At 39.4% G+C, this 18920-nt stretch overlaps 1 protein-coding gene across 5 annotated transcripts in view; it reads left to right on the forward strand.

Annotated features, from left to right (window-relative positions):
* The window catches only part of TRPM6 (transient receptor potential cation channel subfamily M member 6), a 100653-nt gene that overhangs the window by 37341 nt on the left and 44392 nt on the right, over positions 1-18920 (forward strand). For 4 of the 5 annotated variants that reach the window (XM_035309931.1, XM_035309932.1, XM_035309933.1 and 1 more), the window contains 15 exons: positions 703-880; positions 1265-1478; positions 2327-2451; positions 5363-5534; positions 6690-6864; positions 7492-7615; positions 8457-8529; positions 8646-8746; positions 10946-11080; positions 11625-11678; positions 13685-13825; positions 14426-14560; positions 15526-15806; positions 16855-17083; positions 17685-17840. In XM_035309931.1, the coding sequence (XP_035165822.1) occupies positions 703-880; positions 1265-1478; positions 2327-2451; positions 5363-5534; positions 6690-6864; positions 7492-7615; positions 8457-8529; positions 8646-8746; positions 10946-11080; positions 11625-11678; positions 13685-13825; positions 14426-14560; positions 15526-15806; positions 16855-17083; positions 17685-17840 (2293 nt within the window). Of the gene's footprint in view, positions 1-702; positions 881-1264; positions 1479-2326; positions 2452-5362; positions 5535-6689; positions 6865-7491; positions 7616-8456; positions 8530-8645; positions 8747-10945; positions 11081-11624; positions 11679-13684; positions 13826-14425; positions 14561-15525; positions 15807-16854; positions 17084-17684; positions 17841-18920 lie in introns of those variants that run through there. The other variant, XM_035309936.1, reaches the window with a different exon arrangement.

The raw sequence follows: 18920 nt of genomic DNA on the forward strand, positions 1-18920 counted from the left end.
GTATGTTAACATGTGAAATGTCTAAAGGAAAACTGGAATGTCAGATGTCACTATAAATACATCAAAGTTACCCTTGTAGAACAGGCTGGAACCTGTTGGAGCCTGTATGACAGTAATACTGATTGAAGTTGGAGTCTGTGTTATTCATCCTGTTGCAAACCTTTAACGCTAACTGAGCTTCTGCTAAATTTCTCATAATATTGCACGTAGTTTATTTTGTATATTCACTTTGCTGACGTCCAAAGGTTAGTCCAATGGTTTCTCTAGACTGAGGGTTGCTCCTCTCCTCCCAGTTAATGACTGTAACTACAAGATCATTCTTGAGTACCGAGAATAACCTCTGGTAATAACCATAGCAAATCTTGGTGTTCTAAGATATTCCTCTGAAATTTCACAAGTCCAGTAAATCTCAGGTCAAAATTAATTTATGGGTAAACTGTCAAACTGTTAGCAGTGTTATCAAGACAGAGAACAAGTTGTATATCTAGTAAAGCATGTATATTTAATTCAATGTAATTTTGTCACTTCTGAGATTTTTCAGCTGAGCTCATTTTTATTTTATTTGGTGTCAGAAAGATACTCTTCTTTGTGGGAAAACTATTTGGGCTATTTTGGTGATGATCCCAGAGCTGAACACAAGTGTGTATAGTATAAAATTGTTTTGTGATGTCTAATCTCTTTATCTCACCTCTCTAATGTGAGATGCTGCTGTGGACGTCTGATTGGAGATCATCCAGGATTAGACTGTAGTTGGCCTGTCTATCAGGCTGCCCTGCAGAGAGATGAAGAATGGTCTGTGCAAAAACATACAAAGATGAGTCCAACGGATGCATTTGGAACAATCAATTTTCAAGATGGAGATCATACTTACCATGCCAAGGTTTGCATGTAATTCAATTAACAAATGTTGGGGGTATGTATGTCTGACTTCTTATAATTCCAGTGTAAGAAAGGTGAAGAGTGACACTGGGTGAATATTGGATGTTTTTTCTTAAGAGAGCATGGGAACCTAAACGTAATTCAAGTTAGAGTGTGCATAATATTTTTATGTTGAACTTCACTGTAATTAAGAATAGCTTGTCTTTCTGTCTGTATTGCTCACTGATGTGTTTTTGTGCTATCACTTTAAGTGTATTATGAAAGTTGTGATCCTGCACAAAGTGTTTAAGATGTTAGAGGTGGGAACTTTGTAAGATGTTGCATTTTCTTCTCTAGGAGTATTTTAAGGATGTTTATCTTACTCTTTTTTTGGACTTTCTTCTAGTATATTAGACTCTCCTATGATAGCAGTTTGGATCAGCTGTTACACTTGATGGTTAAAGAATGGCAGATGGAGTTGCCAAAGCTAGTTATATCCATTCATGGAGGCATTCAAAATTTCAAACTTCCCTCAAAGATCAAGCAGGTTTTCAGCAAAGGACTGGTGAAGGCTGCTGAGACTACAGGAGCATGGATAATTACAGAAGGCATCAACAGTGGTATTGTAATTCTTAATTTGTTTTAGTCTCCCTCTGGTGTTCTTTGTCTGTATATAAGCATATATATTTGGGGCAAATATAATGAAATTATTAGTTTGATATTTGTGATCTTTTACCACAAAAATAAAACATTTCTGGTTTAGGAACAATGCATAATTCGAAGAGTAACAGTGTCTTTGCTGTTGACAGGCATTCTGCATATTTTGTTGTATTTTATTTTTATTGTTCTATTAACGAGCAAAGAGTATTCTGCATGTAGTAAGAAACACAGTGCCAATTGATAGTAGATAAGCAGAACTTATTTTCAGTCAATTTTATCTGCTTTATTGAAATATTTAGCTTCTGAGGACTATAAGCAATGTTTTTGAAACTGTTTTCAAATCTAAATTTAACTTCTATTTTATAATTAAGAAATTTTAGAGTTACGATAATCCTTACAACTAGCCTATTTTATTATCTGAAAATCCCTGTGGATTTTTCTACTCTCAAAAACTGAGGTGGTCAGTAAGCCTTTCACTTCTTTAGCTTTTATTCAATCAAGCGACCTTACGGGAGAACCAGCCTCTACAGTTACGTAAATAATAAAGTTTCAATTCAGGTAGAAACCCCCAGTAGCACATATGTTAGAATTACTAGCTAAAAATTTGTGTTGAGTATGAAGCACTGGCACATTACATCTGAGCCTTACAATTACTGCAAGGCACATAAAGTATACAAGCAGGGAGGAGGTTTATTTCTGATCAAAACATAACCACAGAATAAAGTACATGATGGAAAGCTCTTTTCATTGCTGTCCTCTAGCGAGTCTATGAATGTAGAAGAAAAATGATTGTTAATTATCTGTTTAGGAGTGTCCAGGCATGTGGGAGATGCACTGAAAGGTCGTACCTCACCATATCTGAGAAAGATTTGTGCTGTTGGGATCCCCCCATGGGGTATCATTGAGAACCAGAGGGATCTCATTGGCAAAGATGTGAGTTTGACACATTTTAATAAAACCCTTCATGTTCTGGCAATATTTTAGCTTTTGTGCATACCTTATTTTCTGCTTGCTTTATTTACCTGATTTGGTGTTTTTTCTTAGTAACAGAGACTTAGATTTTGCGCAGTAGGGGAGTTCTATGGCATGTTGAGACACTGTATTTTGTTTTTCTTATGTAAATGAGTAACTTTAAAACATTTCTTATAGGAAAGTGTAATTCATTTCTTGAAATTTTGTAATTAATTAGGTAACTCTCCAGTGGATGCAAATTATGTGTTTCTATATTCATGTGATTTAGGATGGGCAATCAGGTTAATGGTATACACAAAAAAAGCTGTTATTATGTGTGATTTTTGTTCATACATTAGAATTTTATCTAAGTGTCAATGTGAAGGCACAATCTACTTAACTGTTGAAAAACACTTGATATGTAAGGCACATTAATTCCTGATAAATGGTAGCTTACATGTTTTTAACAGAAATATACCCAGGAAAAATATGCCATTGTGTTTCAACTATTGCAAAGAAAGGCAGGCAGTCACAGAATCACAGAATTTCTAGGTTGGAAGAGACCTCAAGATCATCGAGTCCAACCTCTAACCTAACACTAACAGTGCCCACTAAACCATATCCCTAAGCTCTACATCTAAACGTCTTTTGAAGACTTCCAGGGATGGTGACTCCACCACCTCCCTGGGCAGCCTGTTCCAATGCCTCACAACCCTTTCAGTAAAGAAGTTCTTCCTAACATCTAACCTAAAACTCCCCTGGTGCAACTTTAGCCCATTCCCCCTCGTCCTGTCACCAGGCACGTGGGAGAACAGGCCAACCCCCACCTCTCTACAGCCTCCTTTAAGGTATCTGTAGAGGGCGATAAGGTCGCCCCTGAGCCTCCTCTTCTCCAGGCTGAATAAGCCCAGCTCCTTCAGCCGCTCCTCGTAGGACTTGTTCTCCAGGCCCCTCACCAGCTTCGTCGCCCTTCTTTGGACCCGCTCAAGCACCTCGATGTCCTTCTTGTAGCAAGGGGCCCAAAACTGAACACAGTACTCGAGGTGCGGCCTCACCAGAGCCGAGTACAGGGGGACGATCACCTCCCTAGCCCTGCTGGTCACACTATTTCTGATACAAGCCAGGATGCCGTTGGCCTTCTTGGCCACCTGAGCACACTGCTGGCTCATATTCAGCCGACTGTCCACTATCACTCCCAGGTCCTTCTCCGCCTGGCAGCTCTCCAACCACTCATCTCCCAGCCTGTAGCTCTGCTTGGGGTTATTGCGCCCCAGGTGCAGGACCCGGCACTTGGCCTTGTTAAACTTCATGCAGTTGACCCCAGCCCATCGGTGCAGCCTATCCAGATCCTCCTGCAGAGCCTTCCTACCCTCGAGCAGATCGACACACGCACCTAACTTGGCATCATCTGCAAACTTACTGAGGGTGCACTCAATGTCCTCGTCCAGATCATTGATGAAGATGTTAAAGAGGACCGGCCCCAGCACCGAGCCCTGGGGGACTCCACTAGTGACTGGCCTCCAACTGGACTTGACTCCATTTACCACAACTCTTTGGGCCCGGCTATCCAGCCAGTTTCTAACCCAACGAAGCGTGCGCCAGTCCAAGCCAAGAGCAGCCAGTTTCTTGAGGAGAATGCTGTGGGAGACGGTGTCAAAAGCCTTGCTGAAGTCAAGGTAGACCACATCCACAGCCTTTCCCTCGTCCACCCAGCGCGACACTTTGTCATAGAAGGAGATCAGGTTCGTCAAGCAGGACCTGCCTTCCATAAACCCCTGCTGACTGGGCCTGATCGCCTGCTTGCCCTTCAAGTGCCGCATGATGACTCCCAAGAGGATCTGCTCCATGAGCTTCCCTGGCACTGAGGTCAAACTGACAGGCCTGTAGTTCCCCGGGTCAGCCCTCCGGCCCTTCTTGTAGATGGGCGTCACATTCGCTAGCCGCCAGTCAGCTGGGACCTCCCCCAATAGCCAGGACTGCTGATAAATGATGGATAGTGGCTTGGCCAGCTCCTCTGCCAGTTCTCTCAGTACGGGTGGATGCCATCCGGCCCCATCGACTTGTGCACATCCAAGTGCCGTAGCAGGTCACCAACCAGTTCTTCGTGGATGGTGAGGGCCACATCCTGCTCCCCATCCCCTTCCACCAGCTCAGGGTACTGGGAATCCAGAGAACAACCGGTATTGCCGCTAAAGACTGAGGCAAAGAAGGCATTGAGCACCTCCGCCTTTTCCTCATCTCTTGTAACTAAGTTTCCCCCGGCATCCAGTAAAGGATGGAGATTCTCCTTTGTCCTCCTTTTTGTGTTGATGTATTTATAAAAGCGTTTTTTTGTTATCTTTAACGGCAGTAGCCAGATTGAGCTCCAGATGAGCTTTGGCCTTCCTAATTTTGTCCCTGCACAGCCTCGCTACATCCTTATAGTCCTCCCTAGTGGCCTGCCCACTTTTCCAAAGATTATAAACCCTCTTTTTTCTCCTAAGCTCAAGCCACAGTTCTCTGTTCAGCCAGGCTGGTCTTCTTCCCCGCTGGCTCATCTTTGGGCACATGGGAACAGACCGCTCCTGCGCCATTAGGATTTGCCTCTTGAAGAGCGCCCAGCCTTCCTGGACCCCTCTGCCCTTCAGAACCGCCTCCCAAGGGACTCTACCAACCAGTGATGCTAAAGATTGAAAGCCTGCCTTAACAGAAATGTTTTCTGTGCAGTAAATAGCAGTTTTGATTCTGTTAAGATCATATAAAATGAAAGCCCATTCTTGACTAGAGCAGCAAAAAGCATGATAGAGACTTTCAGAAGATTGCAATGTGATGAAGAAATACATACAAATGAGATGATGTACCTGGTGATACTTTGCTGGTTTCTGTGAAGATCTTTTTATTTTGGTTTTCATAGGTAGTTTGCCTATACCAGACTCTTGGTAATCCACTCAGCAAGCTAAGTACCCTCAACAGCATGCATTCTCATTTTCTAATGGCAGATGATGGGACAGTAGGCAAATATGGGAATGAAATGATGCTCAGGAGGAATTTGGAGAAGTATTTGTCACTTCAGAAAGTACACACAAGTAAGTACTGCCATGGTCAGCTTTATTACAGAAAATCCTATTTAAAAGATCATGGAGGTACTTGACATTTCCTGTCATCTTCTTGTGAATGTGGCAATTATGTATGTGGTTTATTGGTGGAATTGGTAGCGTTAAGTTTATGGTTGGACTTAATGATCTTAAGGGTCTTTTCCAACCTAAATGATTTTGATTAATTTTCTGCAGATTTCACTGAGGTTGAAAGTTGCTCAGTGCAACTGTCTTGAATTCTGAGTATCAGAAAAAATAAAAAGGACAGCATTCTCTTAAAGCATTATTCATCTGAACTAACTCACGTTTTGGTTTCTTAGTTTTAGGGACATCTGAATGACTCAGATTATTCAGTATGTATTAAGCATTTGCTCAGTTCACAGTTTTGCATGGTCTTTATATAAGCACTAGACAGTTTTGCAGTATTTTGCCAAGCAAAAAACCTGTCACATTCAGTATAATTTTGTATAAGTCACTTGTGGAAAGTTCATTCTTACCTAGTGATTTAAATCTTTACGTATCTTAAAAACTTTAATTAGAGTTATGATACTGAATCCTTGTTTTCTTTATTTGCTTATGGTATAGTATTTAGAAACTGTCTCTGTTTTTAATCTGTTCATATTTAGAGCTTCTTACTCAGCCTCTGCTATTTTTTTATTAGGACTTTAAGTCAGACTATTTCTATTTTTTTATTATTATTGCATCTTATTGGAAATATTTCTCATTAGTAAGAAAAATAGCCTACTACTGTAAAACTTGAGAAAGTCCTTACAAGGTGCCTAGTTACTTTTTTTTAATGTGCAGGTAATAAAATGGGTATGGATCACATTTAAAATTCTGTCAGTGTCCTTGCGTGTGTGAGAGCTAATGTAAAGGGCAGGATATTCAGAAGGCTATTCCTTCTCTCTCATGCTTGAACTTTACTGAGAAGTTTTCATGGTCATTTTGATCTGTCACAGAAGTTCTGTGAAAATCAGTCTTAAATTAGAGACAATGGAGGCATGTTTTCCTCTCTGTTGAATCATGTAGTTACTGTGAGACTTCGTCATGAGTGTTGATCAGATGTCCTGATTTTTTTTTTTTCTGTATGTGTGTCTGTGTTTGACTGAGACCTGTTTGTAACTGGTTACGTGTGTTTTGAAACAGGAATGGGCCAAGGTGTACCCATAGTTGGGTTGGTGGTGGAAGGAGGTCCCAACGTCATTCTAATGGTGTGGGAGTATGTGAGGACCAGTCCACCTGTCCCTGTGGTTGTCTATGAGGGCACTGGCAGAGCTGCAGATATCCTGGCTTTTACCCACAAACACACAGGTGATGCAGGGTGAGTAGTGCATGGTCTGTTGTATCGGGAGGAGCCATAAAACACCTGTGGGGAGGGAGAGAAGGGAGGAAGGGGTAGTTATTTTTCCCCAGTCTATTGTAGTGGGAACTTTGTTCACTTGCTTTGTCATCAATATTTGATCTTTAAAAAAAAATAAAAATCCTGTCATTTGAGAAGGAAAGAAGAACATGAACAGAAGGATTAGCAGAGAGAAATGAGGGGAAAAAAAGATGAGGGCAAAAGAGAGATATCAAGACTAATGAACTAATGGGGAGTTTACTTTTATCCCTATATTAATACTGAAAGAAAAAAGGTTTCTAAACTTTTAGTGGCTGTTTGCTTTATATTTGCGGATAATCCTTTGAAAATTGTTAAAAGTTCCATTTCTTCAGTTTCCAATAGTATATATGAATGGTCAGAATTAGTGTCTGTGTGAATAATAATTTAAGTTATGGGATGCCTTTGTTTTGTTTTGTTGAGTGAAGGGAAGAAGATGTCAACAGAAAAGTGGATGTAAAAGATATCTCCAAGCGTCTCTGCAGTCTCTATCTCTTGCTTAGATGTCATTTGTTCTAGGAAGAAATAGCCCCCAAAATACATATTTTAGCTTGTATATCTGTTTTTCAGGGAGCTGCGACCTCAAGTGAAGGAGGAGGTTTTGGTAATGATTCAAAATATGTTTAGTTTGGGACAGAAACAATCCAGTCATCTATTTCACATTTTGATGGAATGCATGGAGCATAGAGACTCTGTGAGTGGGATTAACGCTCTGACTTTTTTATATCTTAATTTGCTGTTACGCTTTTTGCCCTTTCTGTTGTGGGTTCGTATGGATACAGCAGTTGTAAAAGTAATGGTGTTATCCCTAAAGTAAATACAATACAAAAGTTTCTGTACTAATTTATATACTAAGTAGCTCCACAGTAGCTGCTTAGTTAACTTTGGAAGGCTTGATGGCTGCTTATGAAATGACACACTTTCTGATTTTAGTAGAGGCTGGACATCTTTGTTTTTACAGGAAAGATCAATTAATTTTTACTTCTTTAATGCTCTAGTACTGTCTTTTTTGTAATTTGGAAATGGTTCTATCCATTCTTCTACTTGTACCAGAACTGTGCTAGAATTTGTCTCTGAATATCAGGATAAAATGTGCTTCCATGTTTATTGGCTCAGGATCTCATTTGGAGTTGCCAAATATTTGTTTTGGGAATAATAACAGTTGTAGCAATGATTACTAAAATGGAAACTATCCAATATGTTTTTATTATTATTTGTTTTACTTAATTGGGAGTGTCTGTTTTCTAGTTGAAAGCTACGTAGTTATTCATCATGTTGCATTTTTACATTTTGTAGCTGTAAAACTAATTAAAAGGAAATAGACTTATGTTATTATGCGTTAGGTTGATGCTAATTTGCCTTGTATGCTATTGTATTACAAAGCAAAATGGTACGTTGTATTTCTGAAACAAAGGAAAATCATGCCTGCCAGTGTTTGTGTGAAATGTTTGTGATTTAATCTACTACAGCCAAGAAGAAATAACCACAGACTTCTTTACCCCACCTCAAATAGTGTACTTCTGCAATTCTAACAGATAACCATACTTGATGTGGAGTCTGAAGAGCAGCAGGACATTGATTTGGCAATTCTGACTGCGCTCCTGAAAGGTAACTGAAAATACGATCTGCTTTTGTCTGATGTACAGTCCCACTGGCTTATCCTTTCAAAGCAAAGGAGTACCATCAGTGTGTGAAGACTACTTGGTACTTTGCTTGTTTTCTAGGTACAAATATGTCTGCTTCAGATCAGCTGGATTTGGCATTGGCCTGGAACCAGCTAGATATTGCCAAAAAACATATATTGGTTTATGGACAACACTGGAAGGTACTCTTACATTTTTTACAGAGGTGCTGTCTGAAATTCCCAGAGTTTTTACTGCTAGCCTTTTCAAATAGTTTCAGTGGTCCTTCAGGGTATGTATTCCTCAAGTCTATGTTGACAATCACTGATGATCACAGACATTTCATGGTAACCGAGAACATTATTTTCTTTGAAGGAATAAACTACAAAGGAGTGTTGTCTCTGTTTTCCTAGCTCCAGAGAATATGGATATCCCAAGACAAATACTGAATCCTTTACGGTGTTGACAGGTAGAAATAAAATTACCTGTAGTTAGCATGCCATTGTGGCTCAGCTTTGCAGAAAATGACGTAGTAGATGCCACGTTAAACATGAGTCAGCAATATGCCACTATGAAGGTTAACAGTACTGTTGGCTGCATTATGCAAAGTAGTGCCAGCACTGGTGAAGCTGCACCTGGAAGACTGTGTCCATTTCTACTCTCCCCGCCAGTACAACAGCTACCTGGACATACTGCAGGGAGTCCACTGTAGGGCCACAAAGGTGATTAAGGGACTGGAGCATCTGTCCTATGAGGAAAGGCTGAGAGTGCTGGGACTTCCCTTTCTTTGTATTTTTTTTTAATTTTTTAATTTTTAATTTTTAATTTTTTTATTTTTTTTGGTATCTCCCATTCTGGTGTTAAGAGGGCTGATTTCACCTATGCCTCCATTCCTTGGGAGATCTTATGTGAATAGTATCTGGTACTGACAATTTGCTACCACTTTACTGATGACTTCTAAAATCTTTTCTACTGACAGTTCAGTTTGACATAGTTCCTCAGATTTGTCTGCTGTAAAGAACAGCTTTGATGTAGGAACTTTCCTAACATATTCTGTAGTGAGCAGTGAGGCAATGAATTAATTTGCCATTTCTACAATAGCCTTCTCTCTTCTCATGTTTCTTTTACACCTTGATTATCCCTTATGGATTTGCTGGCAAGTCCCCCTGCTCCCACTTCTGATTTGTTTGAGAAAGGTCTGTGTACCTGTTCATTAAGTAGGAAGCAATCTTAAATAACAACATTTTCTTCATACATTGTAAATTAAAAAACCAACCAAACAAAAAAAAAAACCACAGTTTTAAAGTTTTATTTTGACCTAAATGCTTTCTTGATTAAAGAGGAGTACCCATCCAATGCAATTGTAAGGGTGAACAGTTAATGCATGTGTATTTGTATACTATGAAAAAAATCTTCACTTTGAGTGTGGTTGTGCACTGGAACAGTGCAGTTTGTTCCTGGGCAACCCTAAGCACAAATACAGGCTGGATTGAAAGCAGCCCTGAGGAGAAGGACCTAGGGGTGTTGGTTGATGAGAAACTCGACATGAGCTGGCAAGGTACACTTGCAGCCCAGAAAACCAACTGTATTCTGGGCAGCATCAAAAGAAGCATGGCCAGCAGGTTGAGGGAGGGGATTCTCCCCTTCTACTCTGCTCTGATGGGACCCCACCTGGGGCCCCAGCACAAGAAGGACATGGACATATTATATTAGAGCAAGTCCAGAGGAGGGCCACAAGGGTGGAGCACCTCTCCTATGAAGACAGGCTGAGGGACTTGGGGTTCTATGACTCTCTATGTCCAGCTCCTTTGTTATCTTGCATGTAGGAGTCCTCTTAAGTTCTGTGCAAATACTATGACTGGAGTGTTTTCACAGTTTGGACACTGCTGTAGGTAGAGCTCTGCTTTGCAGTGTGTTGGAGAGAGTTTATCCTAATGCAGATTCTGTCTCATATATGAAGAGAAGTCTGCTTTAAAGAACTTTGAGTTCTATAGAGAGATCTTGAAATATAGTACCTTGAAATGGCTTTTGTCATACGTCGAAAAAGAGAGGCTTTTCTCCTATCCCCAGCATTATCATACATTAGCTTCTGAAGTGAATTAAAGAGTAGGAGAGTATTATCCTGCTGTAGAGTATATTATTATCCAAGTCTGGTTGTAAAGAGATTTTTAAAGGTCTTTACAGATGTTGGGTTTATGGAGACACAGTTTTACTCCCCCTTGCTACTGGATGTTTTAGGCAGATGCTTCTTCCAGTATATTTTTCTTTTATACTGTATACTTTGAATATACATAAAGACAAATCATTGTGATAAACAGATCCTTAATTGCCCAGGAATCTTTTATTTAGTTCCAAAAGAAGATACTTTTCTAACCTTTCCATCTACTTCTGTCCTTCTGAAGGTTGGTGCTTTGGAACAAGCAATGCTGGATGCTTTAGTGATGGACCGCGTGGATTTTGTAAAGCTGTTAATAGAACACGGAGTGAATGTGCACCATTTTCTTACCATATCTCGTTTGGAAGAACTCTACAATACAGTTAGTATTTGAAATCCCAGTGCACAAAAGGCACACTAATAGCTTTGGATAATCATATATAGAAAGATTACTATTTTCTTTAAGAGATTAGGCCAGGCCACTTATTATTATTATTATTATTATTTTGATAAAGGGCTTTTGAGAAAAAATGAAAATGAATGGGTTTTGATCAGTTTTGATAGCAATGAAGGATTATTGGATCAATGTCCCAGCTTTTTATTTTTCAATTCATTGACTTGAACCAGACTGCTCACCTGAAGCTCATGGGAATTATGCTTTGCTTTTAATCCAGTATCTGATGTATACTTACCTTGTTGTAAATGATATGCTGTTTAACCAAAGTGATACCTACTTATGTACCGTATGTTGAGATTTAAGTTAATAGAGGTGTTACAGATTCAAGTTGAAATGTTTTTGAAGAGGTTTGTGGGGACAGTGTGAATCACAATGGCTTATTCTGAGGATCTTTAAACTTCTTTCCTTGACAATATTGTTTTTCAAATGTAGAGAAGTGTTGATTTACTTTTTTCTTTTCACATCACAGAAACAAGGACCATCAAATCTACTTTTGCATCACCTAGTTCGAGATGTGAAACAGGTAATGGATATAGGAGAGGCTGGGGAGCGAAAATAGTAACTTAAAAATTTAGTGTCCAGTGGCAGACTGCTATAAGACAATAAGGGGGAATACGAAGGAATAGAAGTGATGTTTTCATTACCATACTCCTGTATCTTCTAAATGGTTTTATCTTCATCCCACTAATCCCCCCAAGCAATTAACTAACCTACTACCACTGAATGCTCCTAAGGGTCCTGTACCTTAATTTCAAAGCCAGAGGTTCATATAGATCAGACTGTCTCTCTCAAGTTACTGAAGTGATATTATGAAGTGATTGTACAAAAGACTTAGTGAATTAGTACAGTGATTATGCTTACTAGTGTAACATTTTTCTTTTTTTCTTTTTTCTTTTTTTTTTTTTTTCCCTAAAGAGAAAGAAAGAGGCTTTCTGTGCTAAGCAGTAACAGAAAGATGATGTGACAAGAAATATTTTACTGTGCTGCAGTGTCTAGGAGAACAGAAGGTGGCAGTGGATGACTGTTGCATGGAGCTCTGGCTGACTTAGTTTAGTGACAGCCTTGTTATATAGCTATGTTTTATTTATTTCATATTTTCATTATCCCTGACAGCTTTGCTTAACCAGAAAGGCACGAGCTGTTCTTTCTGCATCTAGTCTCCACTACAAGAGATGCCTAGATCCAAAACTAGATTAATTGGCCAGTTCTTTCCAGGTTATGAATACTAAGATAAATAAATAAATAAATCTGACTATTTGCAGAGTTCTCTGGTCTCAAGTATTGGGATTTCGGAGAAGATTTTGTTTTTGTGGGTGACCTCCATGTCAATATCATTGATGCTACAGTAGGTGGGCAGAGGGTGCTCAGATCTTCGTGGCAAGCTATTTTCTGTGTTTACCCACACTGATAGACATATTTTGGGTTTAATTTACATGGTGGACCTGGAGGATCTCAGTGTTGAAAATACATTCTGTTCTTCCAGTCTGAGAATAGAGATGTTTTCTCCATTAGTGTGATCGGCTTTGTTGCTGCTTTGTTTGAATGGAGATAAATTGCAGTCTGCCCCTGCTAGCATTCAGTATATGCTGCTAGTGCAGAGAAGTATCTACAAGTGTGGGTACTTAGGACTATAAGTAGTGGCCTTATTCTTAGTTTTGGAGGTGGCAAGCTGTGAGACACGCTTTTGCCCCAGAATGGTCAATATGTTGGTGCCTCTTGTTACCCAAGACTGGGTGGCTTTTGCTAGCTATACTGAGGGTTGCCACTAAAGTCCAATGAAAAAAATCTCAGTCTAATGAATAAAATGGCTTTTTAAAGTCTGAAAGGCATAGATCCTGATGATACCTCTGATCCTGTTTATGGAGGCACATTTTTCATTTCCAAGAGTTGCGCTTAAAGGTTTTACTGATAATATCTAAAATATTCATGGAATGTATGTACCCAGGGAAGCAGTTGTGCTTTAATCACAAGTAGTGACATACTTGGAAGGTACAACTAATTCATGTGCAGCTGATGTCCTAGTTATCATGACAGTCTTGAGCCTCAACAAGAGTCTACAAGCCTCCTGGAATTATTCTATACCATTAAATGTATTCTTCATCTATATCTTAATTTTTAATTAATGAACTGGTTTAATGAGCAAATTGTACTCTACCAGTTTGCTCTATTACCAGAAAAGGAAGATTTTTGTCAGCCTGTCTGGCTGATAAAAATTGTACTGAAGTACTGAATTGTACTGACGTACAATTACCTTCAGTGTTGAATGCAGCTCGTCTTGTGAACATTGCAATGTATTTCCCTGTGTTGTGTACGCAGTGGACAGCAGATGTCACACTTCTTAGGCTGAAAATGTCACTGTGCCTCTTTTCTCCCTCCTAGAGCGATTTCATATGCCTAAAGAATGTTTACACTTCCTGACAGATGCAGTAGCTGTCAGTTGCACCTTCTCCCAGAGTTCCCTCATAGCAGCAGGGATTGCATGTTGCACATAATAACATCACAAAATGCTTGTGACATTTGGTGTTCCAGAGTACGCTTCCTTCGGATTATAAGATATCCCTGATTGATATTGGGCTGGTTATAGAGTACCTCCTTGGTGGAGCTTATCGGAGCAGCTACACAAGGAAACATTTCCGAATTCTGTACAATGATCTGTATAGAAAACACAAGGTAAATTTTCTGAAATGGTTACCACTGGTCACAAAGAAAATCCAAAGTATAGCACCTTAAAATAGCTCAGGATTTCACTGTTTTGTCTGAAGGTCATCAGTTAAGTGTATTCCATGCTTACTCGTTTTATGAATTTGCTAGCTGTGGAAAAGTTGCAATTAAAACAGACAAACATATCTAATGTCTAGACCAAATGCTAGAAATGCCATCCTTTGGACAAAATGGTCACCAAAAGGTTCAGAGAACTTTTGTCTTTTAAAGAGCTTATGGCACCTTTTGTAAGGAGTGGCACTTGGAAGAAATTCCAGGTTGGATGATCCCATTGTTGTGCAAGCTTTGTTGTTTAAATTGTATTACTGGGGAAATCAGTATTTTATCTTTTAAGGATTCAGAAAAAAAACATATATTTAAATTAAATGTGAATCAGGCCATTTTTTTTCCTTGTAAGTATAAGCTTCTGCTGTAGTTTGCAATGATGGCTGACTCACTAGTCTCTGAATAACTGCACAGGTGTCACTGAAGTCAGAGATAAATACAAGGAAACTTTGTCCCTAATTTGCATTTCTCTTTTTCTGTTTTATGGTGTGCCTTTGCATTTAGAGAGCGCTCTCCAGCTTTTCTCAGAACCTGTCTCATTCCCTTCATCAGAGTAATCAAATGGGTAGCAGAATGGGATCTGCTGAAAATACTTTACATTCTCAGTTCTTCCGAACAGCACAGCCTTACAAATGCAAGGTAATGTAATTGCTAGTTCTGAACTGTACTTAGGGCACAGTAGGCTGCTAATCAGTTTACTGAGAGATTTATTTTAGACAGGCATTTTTATGATAAAGTTTTACTGCCAACTATTAATGCAGTAAAGGACTCCTCCCATGATACTTTTTGACTTCCATTCACACTTGTTGATAAGAGCTTTCATTCACTGAAATGCTGTATCACTGAATCTGTGAATATGAAGCACAGATGAAAACTCTTCCTATTTGGAAACAGCAGTAGGAATTTTCTGACTCCCCTGATGTTTTCTCATGATTGCTTATTAAAGTAGCTACAGTAAGAAGAGATACAGTTCTGATATCTGTAAAACAACGACAATATTTTTCAATAAAAGAGCAAAGATCACCATATACATATATCTGATAGACTAAACGTAGGTTTGAATGAGTTTAATTGGCTTTATTAAATTTAGTCTGAGCTAAAATGAATGCATTGCAGCTATGACACAATCTGTGATTCACCTCCCTTAAACCTAGTAAGACATTTTCATTGCTATTAGTAGAGAGAGGAATGTGTAGAAAGTTCACACTATAGGTGTTGTAAACTAAAAATCATCATTAACTATCATAAGTCCTTTGTGTATGTTTCAATCTACTGTTTGCTTTTTCTCTGGTCATGATGGAAGTACAAGAAAGGAGTGAAAGTAGTGTCTTGGTATCACAGGGGTTGGTGACTACCCAGTGTTATGGAAGAGGAGGCTATAAATGGCAAGGCTACAGAGCAAGGAGTGTTTTTCCTCCACTAATGTTATCAGCTTCTTAGCACTGATAAACTGAATGTACCCTAGCTGTGGTTTATGACTTTGATGTATATATCAATTAAACAGTTTGCTACTTGAAATTCAGAACTGTGTGCCAGTTTTATTCACATGAATCTGAACCTCAACCATTCAGAGAGATTTTGTGTTTTTTGAAACAAATTTTTAGGAAAGATCCACTGGTTTCCATAAGTCTAAGAAGAAGTCAAAAGAGGATATAAACTTTGCAGAGAACTATGAGTCATCTGGCTTTATCTACCCCTATAATGACCTCCTGGTTTGGGCAGTATTAATGAAAAGGCAGAAGATGGCAATGTTCTTCTGGCAGCATGGAGAGGAAGCCATGGTCAAAGCAGTTGTGGCTTGTAAACTCTACAAGGCAATGGCACGTGAAGCTAAACAGAGCAACATGGTGGATGACACTTCAGAAGAACTTAAGAAGTACTCAAAGTATGATTTCTCTCTTCACTTCAGTTAATAAAGATTAGCAATGCTTAGAATGGTTAGACTTTTTCATAATCCAATAAGAATATGTAAGATTAGTGGTGCTGCACGCTGTGGAATATAAAATATCTTCCACTGCTCACTATTTATAACATATAATGGAGCTCTGTATTAGTGTACATGGTCAAGAGTTAAGGTGAAATAATTAGCATGTTATCTAGTTGCATAGCTGAAAAAAAAAAATATAGGTTAGTAGGGCAAATCTCACGGTCTGTTATGTGGTCAGCTGGAATGTTAAAATTTCCCTAATAGCTTACCTTACCAGCTTAACTTGTTAAAAATTCATTATGATACAGCTGTGTTAAACTTTTCAAACCCATAATATCTGGTAACAAACGAAGTAAAATCAGTCCTTAAGTCCTGCTCTGTGTAAGACCTTAAGAAAAGCATTTGCTGAAAATATCTGAGTGAATCAAAAATGAAGTAGACCAAGAACTTTCATCAAGTTTATTTCATTGAAGTATTTTTCTGGTAATTTTTCTTCTTAATGACATATTGTCATTATGGTTTGTACCATAATTCCTCAGATTCAGATTACAGTAAGATGTGCTGGCCTGTTCTGCATGCAGTTCCAAAACTTAATTTAAAGGAAGGCATATCTTCCTGGCAGTCTCCCTAACAGAGGTATGTAAGAGCCAGTGTAAAAGAAGAGGCTTTTGCAGATGCCTGCAATGCTTCCCCACAGTGATGATGAGTTACTGATGCAAGTTCATAGAACTTCATAGGGTCCGTTTTGATCACTGAATGAGATTAAGAACAAAACAAATAAATCAAAAGATAGAAACGAGGATGACATTAAACCTTTTGATTAGGACTAAATAGTCATATTTACTCACCAAACTATTTTTCTCTAGATATATTGATAAAGCAATGGGTAAATGGGAAAAAGCATTCTTACTGTGTATTTAGCTGAACTTTGGCTAATGGAGCTTTCATTGTAAGCAGTAGTGATTCTGAGTTTTGACTGGTCCCTGTTAATTATTTTCTGCTCAAGGGAATTTGGTCAGCTTGCCTTAGATGTACTGGAAAAAGCATTCAAACAAAATGAACAGATGGCCATGAAGTTGCTGACCTATGAACTGAAAAACTGGAGCAACTCAACTTGCTTAAAACTAGCAGTGTCTGTGGGCCTGCGACCTTTTGTATCTCATACTTGCACACAGATGCTACTGACCGATATGTGGATGGGACGCCTGAAGATGCGGAAGAACTCCTGGTTTAAGGTAGCATCACTCACTTTAGCTTTTGGGGCATCTAGATGTGGTTTATATATTTTATACGTGTATTTGTGTTTATGAACTAGTCTAATGCAGCTTTGGACAGATGTGCTTGAGCGTAGATTGGAACATTCTCATCTGGGAGAGAAAAGAAAGGTGAGGGAGGGAGGACAGTTCTTGGCAGTGGTTTTACTTCTTTGCAAAAGAATCTGGGGGATGGCAGTAGGAGAACACAGATCCTGAGTTGTCTTTGTCTGTTTCCATTTCCTCAGCACCCTCCAGTCCCTCCCCACCTGTTCTTGCTGCCCCATATTGCTGGTTTTCCAACAGAGCTGCTGATGGCAAGAATGCCCTCCAGACATAGGGAACAGTATCTACAGTATCTCCAGATACCATTAACTCTCTCCAAAGCCACAAAACAATCAAGAGCAGCACACTTCTTCAGAGGCTGTAAGAGTGTAACACGGAGATTCCCACCCCAGTGGCTCCCTCCCAGGCCAGTGGAATAGCTATGCATTTGTGCTGACATCATGCATGACTGACTTTGGCCTCAGGTCTTTGCTATCACTGCTGAATTAATTTCCTGAATCTTGTGTTTCTCTTTCAGGTCATTATAAGTATTCTCCTGCCTCCCACTATCTTGATGCTGGAGTTTAAAAACAAGGCAGAAATGTCTCATGTGCCTCAGTCTCAAGATTTCCACCAGTTTACATGGTACCATGGGGACCAGAGCCCACCCAGCACTAAAGATGTCTTGTCTCTGGTTAGTCTGTGATGAGCAGTCATTTGTGTGTCAGGGTCTGTTGAATGAGGAGGGATTGATCAGCTGGAAAAATTGGGACCAGATTATCAAGAAGTAGGGTTTTTATCCCTTGTTGGGACAGAGACTAGAGGGATCTTGGGCAAATCACTTCATCTGTCCTGTATTGGTCATATTGAGAATATCCTTCCCAATCTCACGGGAGTACAAAAAGGTTATAATTAACTGTCAGTTATACCATTATTTTAGGGCACAAATTTTCTGCTCTTTGCGTTCAAAAACAGGTTATCTCTTCTTCTGAGTCTCTTGAGGCTAGTAGAGATGTCATTTAAAGAACAAGAGAAGCACTCTGCTTTTGGTTTAATCATTTGAACTGAGTCCTGAAGCACTCTGCAGGGACCTGTCGTTGCACGAAAGTCCTTCTTAGATCTGACTGTAGAGAATCTCTAGCATAGGTGAAATCTTTCCCTATTAATATCTGAATTCCTCCACACTTCTGCTAAGCAGAGTTGTGTCCTTTCTCTTCCTCATTCTTCACAAAGCATTCCTTGAACTGAAATTTTCTATAAGTTTTCAGTTGGAGGCAGACATCAGGCACAGAGAATTTTGTTCCTAACTGGTAAATGTTGGTGAGGTGTTGACCAGCGCAAATATGATTAAGTGAGATGTGTCAGGCAATCTTACTTGCTCTGCCTCCAGTAGATATGTTTTATGGATTGTTTGGGACCTTATCCATTAAATTTCAATTTGTGCAAAAATAAAGGAGAGTGGATTATTGTCAAGGGCTTTTGCAGCAGAATGGCAGACCTGTCATTGCCACACCTGTGTTTTCTACTTGATGCAGGAAAATGCTTGAAGCTCTTACACCCTGCAGTGCCTGACCTGACTGTTTGAAAATGCTTTCTGTGGGCTTAGGTAACAGCTATGATATGCAGGAAAGGCAAGTTGTAATTACTTGCTGTAGGTACCCCCTGCAGTCTGGTAGAAAGCAACATGGCAATGTGCTTTTCTGCCCAGCCTCAGACAGGGTTGCTTCCTTTCTGAGCTAGCAATAGCCTTAACTTCTGATTTTATCTAATACAG

This window comes from Oxyura jamaicensis, chromosome Z, assembly GCF_011077185.1.
Source record: "Oxyura jamaicensis isolate SHBP4307 breed ruddy duck chromosome Z, BPBGC_Ojam_1.0, whole genome shotgun sequence".
In the NCBI taxonomy this organism is placed as follows: domain Eukaryota; kingdom Metazoa; phylum Chordata; class Aves; order Anseriformes; family Anatidae; genus Oxyura; species Oxyura jamaicensis.